The sequence below is a fragment of the Bubalus kerabau genome, chromosome 1 (assembly GCF_029407905.1).
Source record: "Bubalus kerabau isolate K-KA32 ecotype Philippines breed swamp buffalo chromosome 1, PCC_UOA_SB_1v2, whole genome shotgun sequence".
In the NCBI taxonomy this organism is placed as follows: Eukaryota; Metazoa; Chordata; class Mammalia; order Artiodactyla; family Bovidae; genus Bubalus; species Bubalus kerabau.
This window is the reverse complement of record NC_073624.1, coordinates 30,425,467-30,442,240: the sequence shown is the minus strand read 5'-3', so window position 1 is coordinate 30,442,240 and position 16,774 is coordinate 30,425,467. Positions and strand designations below refer to the sequence as shown.

At 37.2% G+C, this 16,774-nt stretch overlaps 1 protein-coding gene across 2 annotated transcripts in view; it reads right to left on the bottom strand.

The window, feature by feature from the left end:
• Positions 1-16,774, bottom strand: part of PIK3C2G (phosphatidylinositol-4-phosphate 3-kinase catalytic subunit type 2 gamma) — a 460,044-nt gene that overhangs the window by 75,305 nt on the left and 367,965 nt on the right. For both annotated transcript variants that reach the window (XM_055571258.1, XM_055571268.1), the window contains one exon: positions 14,695-14,803. In XM_055571258.1, the coding sequence (XP_055427233.1) occupies positions 14,695-14,803 (109 nt within the window). The remainder of the gene's footprint in view (positions 1-14,694; positions 14,804-16,774) is intronic.

The following is a 16,774-nucleotide window of genomic DNA, read 5'->3' as shown; positions in this document are numbered from 1 at the left end:
GTGACCCTATGGACTTATGGCCCGCCAGACTCCTCTGTCCATGGGATTCTCTAGACAAGAATATTGGAGTGTGTTGCAATGCCCTCTTCCAGGGGATCTTCCCAACCCAGGAATTAAACCCACGTCTCTTATGTCTCCTGCATTGGTAGGCAGGTTCTTTACCGCTAGCATCACCTGGGAAGCCCATGTCAGAAAAAGGTTCTTAAAAAAACCACACCAATACCTAGCTAGATACATCCATACCTTGGAGATATTGCAGGTTCAGTTTCAGAACACCATAATAAAGTGAATATAGCAATAAAGTGAGTCACACAAACTTTTTGGTTTCCTGGTGCATATAAAAGTGATGTTTATAATATACTGTAGTGTATTAAGTGAGCAATAGCAATATGTCTTTAAAAAGCATACATAACTTGTTTAAAAATACTTTATTGCTAAAAGAATGCTGACTATCATCTGAGCCTTCAGCAAATTGTAATCTTTTCAATGGTGGAGGGTCTTACCCTGCTGTTGATGGTTGCTGACTAATCAGGCTGAAGGTTGGGGTGGTTGCAGCAACTTCTTCAAATAAGATGACATGCTGCCTCTTTGACAAATGATTTCTCTGTAGCAGGCAATGCTGTTTGATAGCATTTATCCACAGTAGAATGTTTTTTAAAATTGCAATCAATCTGCTCAAGCTGTGCTGTTGTTTCATCAACTAAGTTATGTAATATTTAAAAGTTTTTGCTGTCATTTCAGCAATCTTAATGGCATCTTTACCAAGAGTAGATTCCACCTCAAAAAACAAGTTGATTTGCTTAACCATAAGAAGCAACTCCTCTTCATCTGTTAAAGCTTCATCATAAGATTATAGCAATTCAGTCCCATCTTCAGGCTCCACTTCCAACTCTAACTCTCTTGCTATTTATATCATATGCAGGTCAGGAAGCAACAGTTAGAACTGGACATGGAGAAACAGACTGGTTCCAAATAGGAAAAGGAGTTCATCAAGGCTGTATATTGTCACCCTGCTTATTTAACTTATATGCAAAGTACATCATGAAAAATGCTGGACTGGAAGAAACACAAGCTGGAATCAAGATTGCTGGGAGAAATATCAATAACCTCAGATATGCAGATGACACCACCCTTATGGCAGAAAGTGAAGAGGAACTCAAAAGCCTCTTGATGAAAGTGAAAGTGGAGAGTGAAAAAGTTGGCTTAAAGCTCAACATTCAGAAAACGAAGATCATGGCATCCGGTCCCATCACTTCATGGGAAATAGATGGGGAAACAGTGGAAACAGTGTCAGACTTTATTTTTCTGGGCTCCAAAATCACTACAGATGGTGACCGCAGCCATGAAATTAAAAGACGCTTACTCCTTGGAAGGAAAGTTATGACCAACCTAGATAGCATATTCAAAAGCAGAGATATTACTTTGCCAACAAAGGTCCCTCTAGTCAAGGCTATGCTTTTTCCTGTGGTCATGTATGGATGTGAGAGTTGGACTGTGAAGAAGGCTGAGCGCCGAAGAACTGATGCTTTTGAACTGTGGTGTTGGAGAAGACTCTTGAGAGTCCCTTGGACTGCAAGGAGATCCAAGCAGTCCATTCTGAAGGAGATCAGCCCTGGGATTTCTTTGGAGGGAATGATGCTAAAGCTGAAACTGCAGTACTTTGGCCACCTCATGCGAAGAGTTGACTCATTGGAAAAGACTCTGATGCTGGGAGGGATTGGGGGCAGGAGGAGAAGGGGATGACAGAGGATGAGATGGCTGGATGGCATCACTGACTCAATGGACATGAGTCTGAGTGGACTCCGGGAGTTGGTGATGGATAGGGAGGCCTGGTGTGCTGCGATTCATGGGGTCACAAAGAGTCGGACATGACTGACTGACTGATCTCTCTCTCTCTCTCTCTCTGTAGTTACTTCCCCCACTGAAGTCTTGAACCTCTCAAAGTCATCCATGAGGGCTAGAATCAACTTCTTCTAAACTGTGAATGTTGATATCTTGGCCTCTTCCCAGGAGCCATGAAATGATTTTAATGGCATCTAGAATGGTGAATCCTTTCCAGGAGAGCATCAATTGACTTTGCCCAGATCATCAGAGGCATCACTATCTATGGCAACTTTAGCCTTAAAAAATGTTTTTTCTTAAATATTAATGTTGGTGTAAACGTAATTGCAGTTTTTGCATTGTGGATATTTGCCATTTGATATTGGAATGCATTCTTAATAAATGCAGTCATGTTATACATCATTTTAATGTGCATTTCTTGGTTTATATATTTTTGCTAATGACTTATTACTTGCTGTATATTTGATATTTACCTTAGACTATCAAAATGATTTTAAGACAAAAAGCAAATCTGAGCAATTTTCTTCTTTGAATTCAAAATGGATCGTAAAGCAGTGGAGACAACTTGCAACATCAACACATTTGGCCCAGGAACTGTTCATGAATATACAGTGTAGTGATGGTTCAAGAAGTTTTCCAAAGGAGATGAGAGCCTTGAAGACGAGGAGCACAGTGGCCAGCCATCGGAAGGTGACAGTGACCAATTGAGAGCATCATTGGAGCTGATCCTCTTAAAACTACATGAGAAGTTGCCAAAGAACTCAGCGTCGACCATTCTATGGTGGTTCAGCATTTGAAGCAAGTGGGAAAGGGGGAAAAGCTCGATAACTGGGTGCCTCATGAGCTGACTGAAAATTAAAAAATGGTCGTCTTTAAGTGTTGTCTTCTCTTATTCTACACAACAACAATGAACCATTTTTCAGTTGGATTGTGATGTGCGATGAAAAGTGGATTTTATAAGACAACCAGCAGTGACCAGCTCAGTGGCTAGACTGAGAAGAAGCTCCAAAGAATTTCCCATAGCCAAACTTGTACCAATAAAAGGTCATGGTCACTGTTTGGTGATATGCTGCCAGTCTGATCCACTACAGTTTTCTGAATTCTGGCAAAATCATTACATCTGAGAGGTATGCTCAGCAAATCAATGAGATGCATGGAAAACCACAACATCTACAGTTAGCATTTGTCAACAGAAAGGGCCCAGTTCTTCTCAACAACACCCAACTGCACGTCACACAACCAATGCTTCAAAAATTGAATGAATTGGGCTACGAAGCTTTGCCTCATCCACCATATTCACCTGAGCTCTTGCCAACCAACTACCACTTCTTCAAGCATCTTGACAACTTTTTGCAGAGAAAATGCTCCCACAACCAGCAGGAGGCAGAAAATGCTTTCCAAGAATTCATCAAATCCTGAAGCACAGATTTTTATGCTAAATGAATAAGCAAACTTCTCGTTGTCAAAAACATGTTACTGGTAATGGTTCCTATTTTGATTAATAAAGATGTGTTCATGGTCTGAAACCACAATTACTTTTGCATCAACCTAATAATAAGACTTGAAAGTCAAAATTGCTCCTTGATCCATGGGCTGCACAATGGATGTTGTATCAGCAGGCATGAACAATATTAATCTCATTGTCCGTATCCATTTAGTGCACTGTGAGTGAACAGTAATATTTTATAAAGAGTCTTTTTTTTTTCCCCCTCAGCAATAGCTCTTCAACAATGGGCTTAAAATATCCAGTAAACCATGTTGTAAACAGATGTGTAAACAGATGTCATCCAGGCTTTGTTGTTTCATTTACAGACCAGAGGGCACAGTAGATTTAGCATACTGTTTGAGGGCCCTAGGTTTTTTGGAATTGCAAATGAACACTGGCTTCAACTTAAACACCAGCTGTATTAGTGTAATTACTCTCCCTTGACAAGAGAGTCAGCTTGAGCTTTGAAATTCTAAAGCCATGCATTGACTTCTATCTGTGAAAGTCCTGCACAGCATCTTCATCCAAAGGAAGGGTGTTTTGTTTAAACCAAAAATCTGTTGTTTAATATAGCCACCTTCATCAATTATCCTAGCTAGATCCTTTGGATAACTTGCTGGGGCTTCTGTATCAGCATTTGGTGCTTCACCTTGCACTTTGAGGTTATAGAGACAACTTCTTTCCTTAAACCTCATGAACCAACCTCTGTGAGCTTCAGACTTTTCTTCTGCAGCTTCCTCACCTCTTTCAACCTTCATATAACTGAGGAGAGTTAAAGTCTTGCTCTTTGTTTTAAGGGAATGTGTGGCTGGTTTGATTTTCTCTCCAGACCACAAAAACTTTCTCTTATCAGCAGTAAGGCTGTTTTTATTTCTTGTGATTCGTGTGTTCACTGGACTAGTACTTTTAATTTCCCTCGAGAACTTTTGCTTTGCATTCACAGCTTGACTGAGTATTTGGTGCAAGAGGCCCAGCTTTCAGACCATCTCATCTTTCAGTATACCTTTCTCACTAAGCTTGATCATTTCTAGCTTTTGATTTAAAGTGTGAGATGTGCAACTCTTCTTTCCACTTGAACATTTAGAGGCCATTGTAGGGTTACTCATTGGCCTAATTTCAATATTTTTGTGTCTCAGAGAATATATGGAGGCCCAAGGATGGTGGTGGCAAGAGAGAGAGAGAGAGATGAAGGCAAGGCTAATCAGCAATATGGACCAGTCAGAACACACAAAGGCTCAAAGTCTTATATGGGTCCAGTTCGTGGCACCCTCCCAAAACAATTACAGTAGTAATATTAAAGATCACTTGTCTCAGATCACCAAAACAAATATAATAATAGAAAGATTGAAACATTTTGAGAATTACCACAATGTGACACAAAGGCACAAACTGAGCATATTCTGTTGGGAAAATGGCACCAATAGATTTGTTTAAAGTAGGATTGCCACAAGCTTCAATTTGTTAAAAAAAAAAAACAACATAATTCCTGTGCATGGCAAATAAAGTGAAGTGCAATAAAACGGAGTATACCTATATCTCCCTTTGCCTGTATGACCAGCATCTCTAAAGACTGGCCTTAGAACATACTTTTTAAAACCTCCCCATGAAACACTTGATCAGTAGGTACTATTTTGGTTTCTTGGTCAGAAAGTATACAATGTAGGCAAGCAATAAACGTTTGCTGAGTGACAGAGACAGTAGATTTTGAAAGTATTAATAGTCTTTATTATTCCAGTCCTCAGATTTAATTTTTATTGATTTTATCTTTGTTAATCTAGCACTATTTTATTTTGTTATATAGAAAGGACAACTAAGAAGCAGATGTAGGATTTGCATCTTAGGAAGGTATTTTCTTGTACTTCAAATACTCATTTTACAAAATTCAATTAAACTATTAGCAGGGTGTTACTTTGTGAGAATCACACCCATCATATTAGTTTCCTTTTGCTTGATACTATTATGGCAGAAAATAGGATTGCTCTCTTTGGAAGTCCAAGGTTAGAAAGTGGTTGACATAGCCTTACTGGGAGCATTTCTGGGATCTGTGATTTCACAGTAGTATCTATCTCATGTTTGATGGTATAAATGTATTTTCTATTTTCTTCTCCTCCTTTTTTTTTCCCATTCAAATCCTAGATCTTAATTCATCCGAAGCAAAAATAATGTGGTGCTTGAAATTTCTTAAGCCTTGTTTTCCCTTAATGTTTGCCAATGGAATTTAAGAATAGCACAAAACAAAATAAAAACATCTCTTCTTGAGGCCTCTTCAGTAGCACTTTAATTTAGCACAGTAGTAAATGTGAATGTGATGAAAACTGAGGTCCTCTGGTAGTTCTGTTCAGCTGTTTCAGTGCAGCTGTGATCATGATGAACTGTAACACTATTCATTAAAACTTGTGGTGATAAACTTCACTTTTCAAGTATTCTCTACCTGTATATGTCTGACTCCTTTACTTTTCCCCTCTCATGACAGTCCTCTGCTAACAGTTCTCTGTGAACCCATCCTCTAGGCAGATATACTTAGGAAATCTCTGTTGTTGCCATACCAAGACAGATCTCAATATTTACCCTATTCACACCAGGACCAGAAATCAGAAGCCTCTTCACTTTGCACTCACTTGCCTCTGCTTAAATAGGCCAAAGCCTGACATTTTCAATGGTTACTAGATATTTTGTCAATTACCCTGAAAAGTCTTTAAAACAGTCTTTAAAACTATCTAATCTGTAAGGCAGCCCTCAGCCTGAAAGATGACAATCCCATTCACGGTCCTCTCAGCATGATCCCTTACAGACAGTTGTCATAGCCATGTGTCATTCACTATGACAAAGTGAATGGACATGACCTTCAGAGAATGTCAGAGTTAGTCAGAACATTAAGAGTTCAACACACTACATTCTTGAATATGCAAAAAGCATTTGAAGTCCAATGACATAAATTCAGTTGCCTTGATCCTATAGAACAGAAGTTCTATCTCTTATCACTTATTTCCCATTACTCACTGATTTGAGACCTAAATACTAAATATATTCAAAAGATATAATATATAGTTTATATTGAGTATGCTAGTATAATATTGGGTTGGCCAAAAACATTCTTTCAGTTTTTCTATAAGATTTACAAAGAAGTCCTAATGAATGTTTTGGCCATCTCAAACAGTTAAATTCATGCACATGCAAGATATCTACGTATATCATTTAGTATAGTGTAGCTTTTCTATTGTCTAGTGCTGTCTCAACAATCATTTTACATCTTTATTTTCAGTTAGATTATTATGTGGTTCTGTTCCCATGATGAACAGATACTGTTCACTTCTTTCTCTTTGTTCATAGCAGATATGTTACAGATGTGCTCTGAGTGATCTTTCTGAAGGGTAAAATTATGACCCAGTGCACCAGTAATGCTCATCATTTACAGCATGGCCAAGCAGTGTTTCTGGCTTTAGCAGTAGGTAACCAAGTAACTTGTCCTCAAGCTGGCAGCTAGCAAGATTCTCCAGACCATTGTTTACCAAGCCAGAGGTGTCTGGTCACAGGGTTCATGTGGGGTTATACAGTGGGGTGAGAAAAAAATCAAAATTGCATTCATATTTATTTTATAATATCATCCAAAATTTCCCCCAAATTTTGCATTATTTTCTATAAATTTTAAAGCCTTTATTGCTTACTAGCATCGTAGTTTATATATTAAAAATAAATTATATATTTTGGGAGCATGCATTAAATTAAAATAAAACTGGTAAGAATAAGTTAGGAGACTGCTAGTACTCTTCAGATGCAAAGTTTCAGTCCCTTAGGTTTTACAAAACAACATAAATTCTATAGGTTAATATATGCTAATAATTCTGTTATTTTTCATTTAAAGTATTTGTTAAATATTGATGAGATTATAAGTGTGCTATCCATGAATAAAAATTAAGTGAATATAGTCATTGATTTCTTTAAGCTTCCAAACAAGAGAAAAACATGTAACCATAATGGATACTTTGTCCTTGCAATTCCCCTTGTCTAGCGCAACTTTTTCCCAGTTGCTATTTACTAACTTGTATTATGTTTGCCCTTTAACAACAACCTGAATGCCATACTCCCTGGGCTGCCTTCTTTACCTCACTGGGAACTGGGTTAAGTATACCTCCTTAAGTGCTCAGGCATTTGTCCTTTGATACAAAACAGCATCTCCAGCTGAGCTACCAGCCTGTAAACAATATTGCAGCACAATGTTCTTGAGTCCAGATTTGCTAAAAATCAATAATATAGTAGGGTACCTTAATATCTACTACATTGGAAACCAAATATCTGACCATGTCCAAACTGGAAAAAAAAGAGGAAAGATGACTAGACTATGAAATATGGTTCTCAAATATGTCCTGGGAATTTCCCTTGTGATGCAGTGCATAAAAAAAAAAAAAAATCTGTCTACTAATGTAGGGGACATAGGTTCAATCCCAGGTCCAGGAAGATTTCACATGAGACAGAACAACTAAGCCCATGCATTTCAACTACTGAGCCTGAGCTCCAGAGCCTGTAAGTGGCAACAATTGAGTCCACTGTCACACTTACTGAACCCTTAGTGGCTAGAACCTGTGCTTGACAACAAGATAAGCCACCTCAATGAGAAGCCCTCATGCCCCTGCTCACCACAACTAGAGAAAGTCAGAGCAAAGCAATGAAGACCCAGCAGAGCCAACAGCAACAACACTATCATGGATCAGAACACCCTGGAAGGCTTATTAAAACACATTATTGTACCTCATCCCCAAAGTTTCTGATTTAGATTCTTATTGAGGATCAGGCTGATATTTTGCAGTCTTATGGCAAAACCAATACAATATTGTAAAGTAATTAGCCTCTAATTAAAATAAATAAATTTAAATAAAAAAAATTTTTTTTCAGTTGATGTCCCAAGCATAGTCCAGAAACTGAGCTTTGAGAACCACTAGTCTTAGGGACTGGTAATAGGGATTTAAAATTTTCTCTTCTTGATCCTGACTACATGCAATCTAATACAATCATTATTGACAACATTTTTTTTTTTCTAATAGATTTAGGATTCTTATAATCTGAACTGTGGGATTTTTTTAAAGTGGGTCTATTCATCAGCAGACCACAATATTACCCAACTAGGAGGTCTAGCAATAAGCCAACATCCTGAATCAGCTAACCTACAGTTAAGAACAATTTTGAACATGTTCATTAATATATTTTATTTTTAAATTTCAGTAAGGTTACATTGATATATACTTACTTAATCTGCTATATAACATGTAACTAAAACAATTCACACTCTGACTGGAAAGTAATCTCATCTAATGTCTTTCCCAAGCTCCACATGGAGAAGAAAAGTTGTTGAATTCACAGCTGAGAGAAATAGGATTCTTTGGCGCTTTATTAAGTCCCAGTTATGGGGTCAGTTGTGGGAAGATTCCCTGGAGAAGAGAACAGCTACCCGTTCCAGTATTCTTGCCTGGAGAATTCCATGGACAGAGGAGCCTGGCAGGCTACAGTCCATGGGGTCACAAAGAGTCAGACACAACTCAGCGACTTTCACTTTTATAGGGTTAGTTGTAGTCCTCTTGTTACAATACCTTTAACTTACTGAAGTTCAAAGTCTGCATTTTGTATGTTTCTTAGATCAAAGTATACCAAAGTGCTGCTAGGATTTAGAATCAGACATGACTGAAGTGACTTAGCAGCAGCAGCCGCAGAAAAATTATCAAATCACTATGCTGTACACCTGAAACTAATATAACATTGCAAGTCAACTATACTTCAAATAAAAGGAAAAGAGACTAGAATCCAGGAGTGGTCTGTTAATGTCCTAATTGGATGGCATCACCGACTCACTGGACAGGAGTTTGAGTAAGCTTTGGGAGTTGGCGATGGACAGGGAAGCCTGGCTTGCTGCAGTCCATGGGGTCGCAAAGAGTCAGACACAACTGAGCGACTGAACTGAACTGAAAGGCTTCACCATCAGGATGCCTGGATAGAGGAGAAGGAAATAGGAGGTTCTCATTGTTTTAATCAAGAAATTCATACTAGAAGCAGTCAGTATAAGTGCTTCTTTTATATACTCACAACTCAATCAACAATAGAGAGTTTACAAATGCTAATTACTGATGTAATTAAAAGCATTCTAAAATTTGGGGGAGAGGATGAAGAAGAAGAGGTAGAGCTATTATATGCTCATCTTATGACATTTATAAATTTAAAAATTGCTTTTTTCTCTTCTTTTTATTGTATCTGTAGGAGATGATAGATGTTAACTAAACCTATTGTAACCATTTCAAAATAGATGTAACTCAAGCCATCATGCTGAAAACCTTGAAAAAATGGACATTATTAATTAGCACACTGAATATCAAAGATGAGATTTTGTTCATAAAAGTGGTAGCTTGTTGACTAGCATGATTAATATTAGAAATGGTCTCTTATTGGGACACTAAAGTTATTCCAGATATGTGGGTTAGCTAAAGATATTCCATAAGTAGTCTCCATTCTTTCATCAAAAGGGAAAAAGCTTAATAGACCTTGTACCTTTTACACTTGGGCTTCACTGGTCGTTCAGCAGTAAAGAATTTGCCTAATGCAGGAGATGTGGGTTTGATCCCTGGGTTGGGAAGATCCCTTAGAGAAGGAAATGGCTACTCACTCCTGGGAAATCTTGAATTTTCAAATCCTACTACTTGCCTGGGAAATCTCAAGGATAAAACTGGTTGGCTACAGTCTGTGGGATCACAAAGAATTGGACACAGCTTAGCAACTAAGCAGCAACAACAGTAACCTTTTACCCTTAGGGATGATGTTCTAGATAAATCCCTAAAAGGTCCCATGTCTAGCCAATAACCCCAGAGGATTCTATTAGCTTGGTACTTGCCTCTGTAACTTACATTTATCTCATAGGAACTTTTCATGCAAGATGATGATAAGGATTTAATAGTAAAGGGAGCAAGTACTCCCTTGAATCCTCAGAAGGACCTGTATCTTCTGTGTGCATGTGTATGTTGTATGTATGTGGATTAGGGAGGGATCTTAAGAGTCCTTTTTTTTTTTTTTTGATGCATATGACAGAAGGGAGCAAAACTGGGAAGTGGCATATCTTTTCAATTTTCGAGCCTACTCAGAATCACTGGTGAGTAGTACCAAAATCTCACCAAGAAATTCTTAAATACATTTTCATATGGGAAGTGACCACAACCTTAGATCCTCTGAAACAGTTCCCTATGGGAGACAAGGTTTGTTAGAACGTAGGATGGAGGTGAGGAAGTAGAATGGCAGATATCTCTGGAAGGGAAGGGATTGAGTGGGTGATGACTGCGGCTCTAACTCCCAGTTTTAGTGACAGTATATTCATTCATTTGCTCTAGACCTCCTAGTGAGAATAACTTGTATAATTAGACAATTTGTTTTCAAACTGCTTGAAAGCCTCAGATAGCTAACAAGATAGTGAGGAATTACCAGACTAAAATCTGGGGCAAGACAATTTTGGGGATGTGAACTTGGGTTTTGGCACAATTTTCTGTTGTAGGTGTGTGTTGATGTAGATTGCAGCAGTGGAAGACTGAGACATAGAATAGCACTTTTGATCACATGGCAGAGTTAAGAGGAAAGGGAATAGAATCCAGAACTGCCACATAATTTTTTGGTGAGTCTGTCTCAACTTGGGTTTATATCCAAAGTGACTGCACCTAAGGAATAGGGTGAACCAGTAATAGTCCTGCACAAGAGCTACCATTCAGTTTCAAATACTCTGAACCCCTGCAGCTGAATTTCTGCAACCCCAAATTGTTAATGTACTCACATATACCAGGCTTCCCTGGTGGCTCAGAGGGTAAAGCGTCTGTCTACAATGCGGGAGACGTGGGTTCGATCTCTGGGTCAGGAAGATCCCCTGGAGAAGGAAATGGCAACCCACTCCAGTACTCTTGCCTGGAAAATTCCATAGACTGAGGAGACTGGTAGGCTACAGTCCATGGGGGTTGCAAAGAGTTGGATAGGACTGAGTGACTTCACTTTCACTTTTCACTTTCACATATTGTAATTCTCTAGATTAGAATGATAGTAATATAGGTGTCCAATTTATACAAGGGATGTTACAGTAAAATATGTGGTCACTATAAAAGGAAAAAGAAACAGGATCACAACAGAACAAGACTACATGATTTAAAACTAGCAGAAACTTTAGAACATAGAAATATACATGCAGTGGGTCCCAATATTGGGGTTTTTAAGAAAGATTTTAAATGACTATGCTTACCATTCTCAAACAAATAGTAAAAGGGACAGATTTTTAGCAAAGAACTAGGAGCTGGAAAAAAATTCTAAATCTGAAGAATATAATAATTGAAATGAAGAACTCAAAGAATGGACTCCACAGTATGTTGAACACAGGTCAGTAGATAAGTTAGAAGAAACTATTCGAAACTAAGTCGCAGAGGACAAAGAATAAAACATACAGGAGTACAGGCATGAGACATAGAGGGTACAGTGAGAAGGATTAACATATATGTGATTGAAGTCCCAGAAAAGGAGGAGAGAGGAAATGGCTTGAACAACACGTGAAGTGATCATGACAGGACTTCACCAAGAAGATGAAAGACATCATGGAACAAATTCAAAAAGTGCTGAAGCTCAAGCATCATCAGTAGAAACAAAGTCGTATCTGAGCAAATGAAAATAAAACTGCAGAAAACCAACAGTAAAAAGAACAATATTATAAAGAATAAAAACAACTTTTCAAAGAAACAACAATTATAACAGATGAATTCTCAATAGAATCAATGAAAGCTAAAGGACAATGATATGATAGCTTTAAAGTTTTTTAGAATAAAAATCACTGCTATCCAAATACCATAGTCAGCAAAAATATCCTTCAAGAATGTAGGTAAAATAAAAACTTTTCAGACAGAGTTTTTTTTTTTTTTTTTTTCAGCAGCAACTTCATATTCAATAGAATAGTAGACAAAGTTCTTCAGGTAGAGGGGAAAAAAATTCCAAGATGGAAATCCAGAGTTTACAGGAAGCAATGGAAATGATATATCTGAGTAATATTAAAGATATATTGATTGCATAAAACAACAATAATAAGTATTCATTAAGTTTACGGATATAGTATATTTTTGGTACAGCACATAAAACTCAAGTGGGTTAAAGAGACTTAATCCATGGGTCTAGGAAAATTCACAGTGAAAATTTTATAAATAGTTTGGAAGAATGATAAAATATAATACTAAATATAAAAACTTATGGGGTGCTATTAAAACTTGATTAGAAGAAATGATTTAGAATTTTAAATGGGTAAGTGAAGATAGGTTGAAAATAATTAGCTATGTGAGGATGTTATTAATAGAAAGGAGGCAAAGGAAGAAAATAATAAAGATAAAAAATAAATGAAATAGTGAAATAATACAATAGAGAGTGTTAATAAATTCCAAGTTTCATTTTTTGCAAAGACTGGTAAAATTCATAATTCTCAGAAGTACTGATCAGGAAATGGTATGTGTGAGAAATCAAAGAGTGAATATCTGTTCAGATCCTATAAATGTTTAAAAGATTATAATATGATATTATGAATAACTTTATACCAATAGATTAGCACAAACTCCTAGAGAAACGTAACTTAACAAATGGAACCAAGAAGAAATAGAAAATATGAAATGATTTACAACTCGAAGAAATTGAATCTCCAGACCTACATGACTTTACACATTGAAGAAATAAAACCAATTTTATACAAACTCTTCCAGTGTGTGTGGGGGGAGGGGGGGGGGAAAGCTATAACTCTTTGCAACTAATATTATGAGGTCAGCATGTTCTTGATTCTGAAATCTGGTAATGACTTTGTAAGAAGGCAAAACTTCAGGACAGGCTCTATCATAAACAAAGATGTAAACAAATAGTAAAGAAAAAAGTGTTAAATAAAATCCAATAATACATAAAAAGGGTAATACATACAACCATGTGAAGTTTATTTTAGTAAAGCGAACTCGTTTAAAATTAGAAAGTTCAGTAGTGTAATTCACCACATTAACACAATAAAGGAGAAAACCAGGATTATTGGATGATCATTGATTAGCCCAATAGATTCAGTAAAAAAATTTGATAAATTCAAGCTTCACTGTAAAAACTATTACAATCTAAGAATAAAAGAAAACAAAATAATAAAGGGTACCTATAAAAACGTACATACTGGAAAGTGAAAGTCTCTGAGTTGTGTCCGACTTTTGCAACCCCATGGACTATACAGTCCATGGAATTCTCCAGGCCAGAATACTGGAGTGGGTTGCCTTTTCCTTCTCCAGGGGATCTTCCCAACTCAGGGATCGAACCCAGGTCTCCCGCATTGCGGGTGGATTCTTTACCAGCTCAGCCACAAGGGAAACCCAAGAATACTGGAGTGAGTAGTCCATCCCTTCTCCAGTGGATCTTCCTGACCCAGGAATCCAAACGGGGTCTCCTGCATTGCAGGCAGATTCTTTATCAATGGAAATATCAGGGAAGCCCATAAAAACTTACATACTTAATGAGGAAATATTAGATGCTTCTTCCCTGGATTCAGGAATAACATAAGTATATCCACCATTACTAGTTCAATTCAGTACATACTAGAAGCCCTAAAGAGTATGAAATAGCAAGGAAAAGAAATGCACAAATAAATTTTGGAACCTGGTGGCTCAGATGGTAAAGAATCTGCCTGCAGTGCGGGAGGCCCAGGTTTGATCCTTGGATCGGGAAGATCTCCTGGAGAAGGAAATGGCAACCCACTCCAGTAATCTTGCCTGGAGAATTCCATGGAGAGAGGAGCCTGGCGGGATACAGCCCATGGGGACAAAAAGTGTTGGATACGACTGAGCAACTAACACTTTTAACTTGTTCCATTAATATATAAATAAAAAACCTCTTGTTATCTGCAGATGATATGATCATAAATTGAAAATTCAGAAATAACATGGATGATTACACAGATAATTGTTAGAAATAAAAGTGAAGTTAGTAAGACTGTTGGGTAAGACATCAAAATATAAAATCAATTCCATCTATATACTGGTGAAAAAGATTTTTAAAAGTACCATATCTGGTATAACAAAATATTTTTAAGACCTCTATGCATAGAACAGTAAACTATTATTGAAAGAACATTCTAAAAATACTTAAATGGGTGTATGACAATGGATTGAAACATATTAAGATGCAATTTCAACTAAAACCCTGGTTGGTTTTTGCATGGAATTGACAAGATAACTTTAATTTGCACATGTGTTGAGTAAATGTAGGACTAAAGATGGTATAAGGTATTTAAAAGTATTCCCAGTAATGATCTATAAAACAGTCCATATGTTAAGTAAAAATATAAAAAGTAAATTGTAACATACGTTTGCAACTTCATACGATCCATTTAATATCTGTTCCACGTAATGATTTAGATCTCTGAACCTTTTGTGATCTGAATTTGTAAAAGGTAAGTGCCACCAATGAGGAAACCTGTTTTAAAAGAAAAAAGTATATTTCATTAGTTTGAAAATTGGTGTCTGTATCTTAGAATTGTTCATGGAGTTTTAGCTGCATCAGATGGAAGAGCCAATGAAAACATTTTTTTATAAAACCACAGAATACATGATTAATTCTGAGAATTTTATTAACATGGCTGTGGACATGTGCTATTTTAACTGTTATTAATATTAACACTAATTTAATTTAATTTAGCACACTAAACTAATATATATTTTCCCTCTTACTGTGTTTATGGCAGACCACACATTTTGTCTTTTAATACATGTGGGGGTTAATAAATACTTTCTGAAATTTAATGATTCATAATTTTCCCAAAAAGTCAGATGGTATTGTTGCTTCTGGGTTCACTAGAGACACTGCTAACACTAGCTAAATTAAACATTTCACCAAGTGACATATGCTTCCATCTGGTCTTAGTCTTTTGGAACAAAGTATCACTTTCCTCAGAGGTCTGACTTGCAGAATTTCCTCTTTGCTATCTGATGATTCATCTTGATGGGCTGGACATTGATTACGACCAATTACTGGGTGGCATGACCTGTTAAAGGCAATAGGTTTTGCTGCTTAAGGGCTTCCCTGGTAGCTCAGATGGCAAGGAATCTCCTTGCAATGCAGGAGACTCAGGTTTGCTTCTTGGGTCGGGAAGACCCCTGGAGAAGGGAATAGCTACCCACTCCAGTATTCTTGCCTGGAGAATTCCATGGACAGAGGAGCCTTGGCAGACTACAGTCCATGGGTCACAAAGGGTTGGACACAACTGAGCGACTAACACTTTAAATTTTCTGGTTAAATGCATCGTTTTAGGTACTATCTAGCAGCTGCCTCTGACTGCAGTCTTGCTGTTGCCTCCTTCATCTTCTGCTGCTTTGGTCTAGACCTTCCCCTGGGCAAAGGAGCACGGGGGATGGTAAAGGGTTGTCAGCAAACACACCAAAGTATGTGACAACCACAGGACATCCTATCCATTGCTTCTTGTCGGAAACATCAGGGAAATACAAAATAATATGTCTGTGTCTTTAAATAATTGATATTTTACTTTTTAACTTTTGTGGTTCTAAGGCTTAAAGTGTTAAAAGTTTTCATCCAGATTTAGTTATCATAAAATTTAGTATCATATATAATTAATCAAAGCACAGAAATACATTTGGTAAGTAGATAGATTTTGCTGGTTTTAAATATTAATTTGTTTATTTGTGGATGAATTTTCTTTATTGCTAGAATAAAATGGAGTTCAACATTAGTTCTATTCCATTTTTATAGATGGACGTACTAAAAAATATTGCATGTAAATAAATATATGAGAATTAAGGAATTCAGCTCCAGTAATATCCTTCAATTGTTTGAAGTGCTTTTGAGTTATATGTCAAATATAACATAGTAATTGTTCTTGAAAATGACTTTTTAGGATATTTTATCTGATGGTGCTGACAAGTCCTCTCTCAGGTCTGTTCACACCACAGATTAAGAAAAACCTGACCTGCAAACAGATTTGATATTCAGTTATTAGAATAATTCATTTTCTCAGTACCAATACCGAAATTTTGGTTTGCCCTTTATTTGAGCCTCAGAGACTTTGTACTCCCTGGGACAGTGTATCAACATAAAATCCTGGATGGCTGGGAGAAGAGCGATGGTGAAAGTAAGCCAGGAAAAGGAAATCAACCTTTCCCAAGTAGATGAGTTTTAATTCTATTTTATAATTTTATTCATTTATTTTTTGCTGCGCTGGGTCTTGGTTGCTTCATGGGTTTTTCCTCTAGTTGTTGTGAGTGGGGGCTCCTCTCTAGCTGCAGTGCGAGGGCTTCTCATTGCGGTGGCTCCTCTTACTGCAGAGCACAGGCTCTAGGGTGTGCGTGCTTGAGTTGTTGCTGCTCCCAGGCTCCAGAGTGCAGGCTAAATACTTGTGGTGCATAGGCTTAGTTGCTCTGCGGCCTGTAGGAT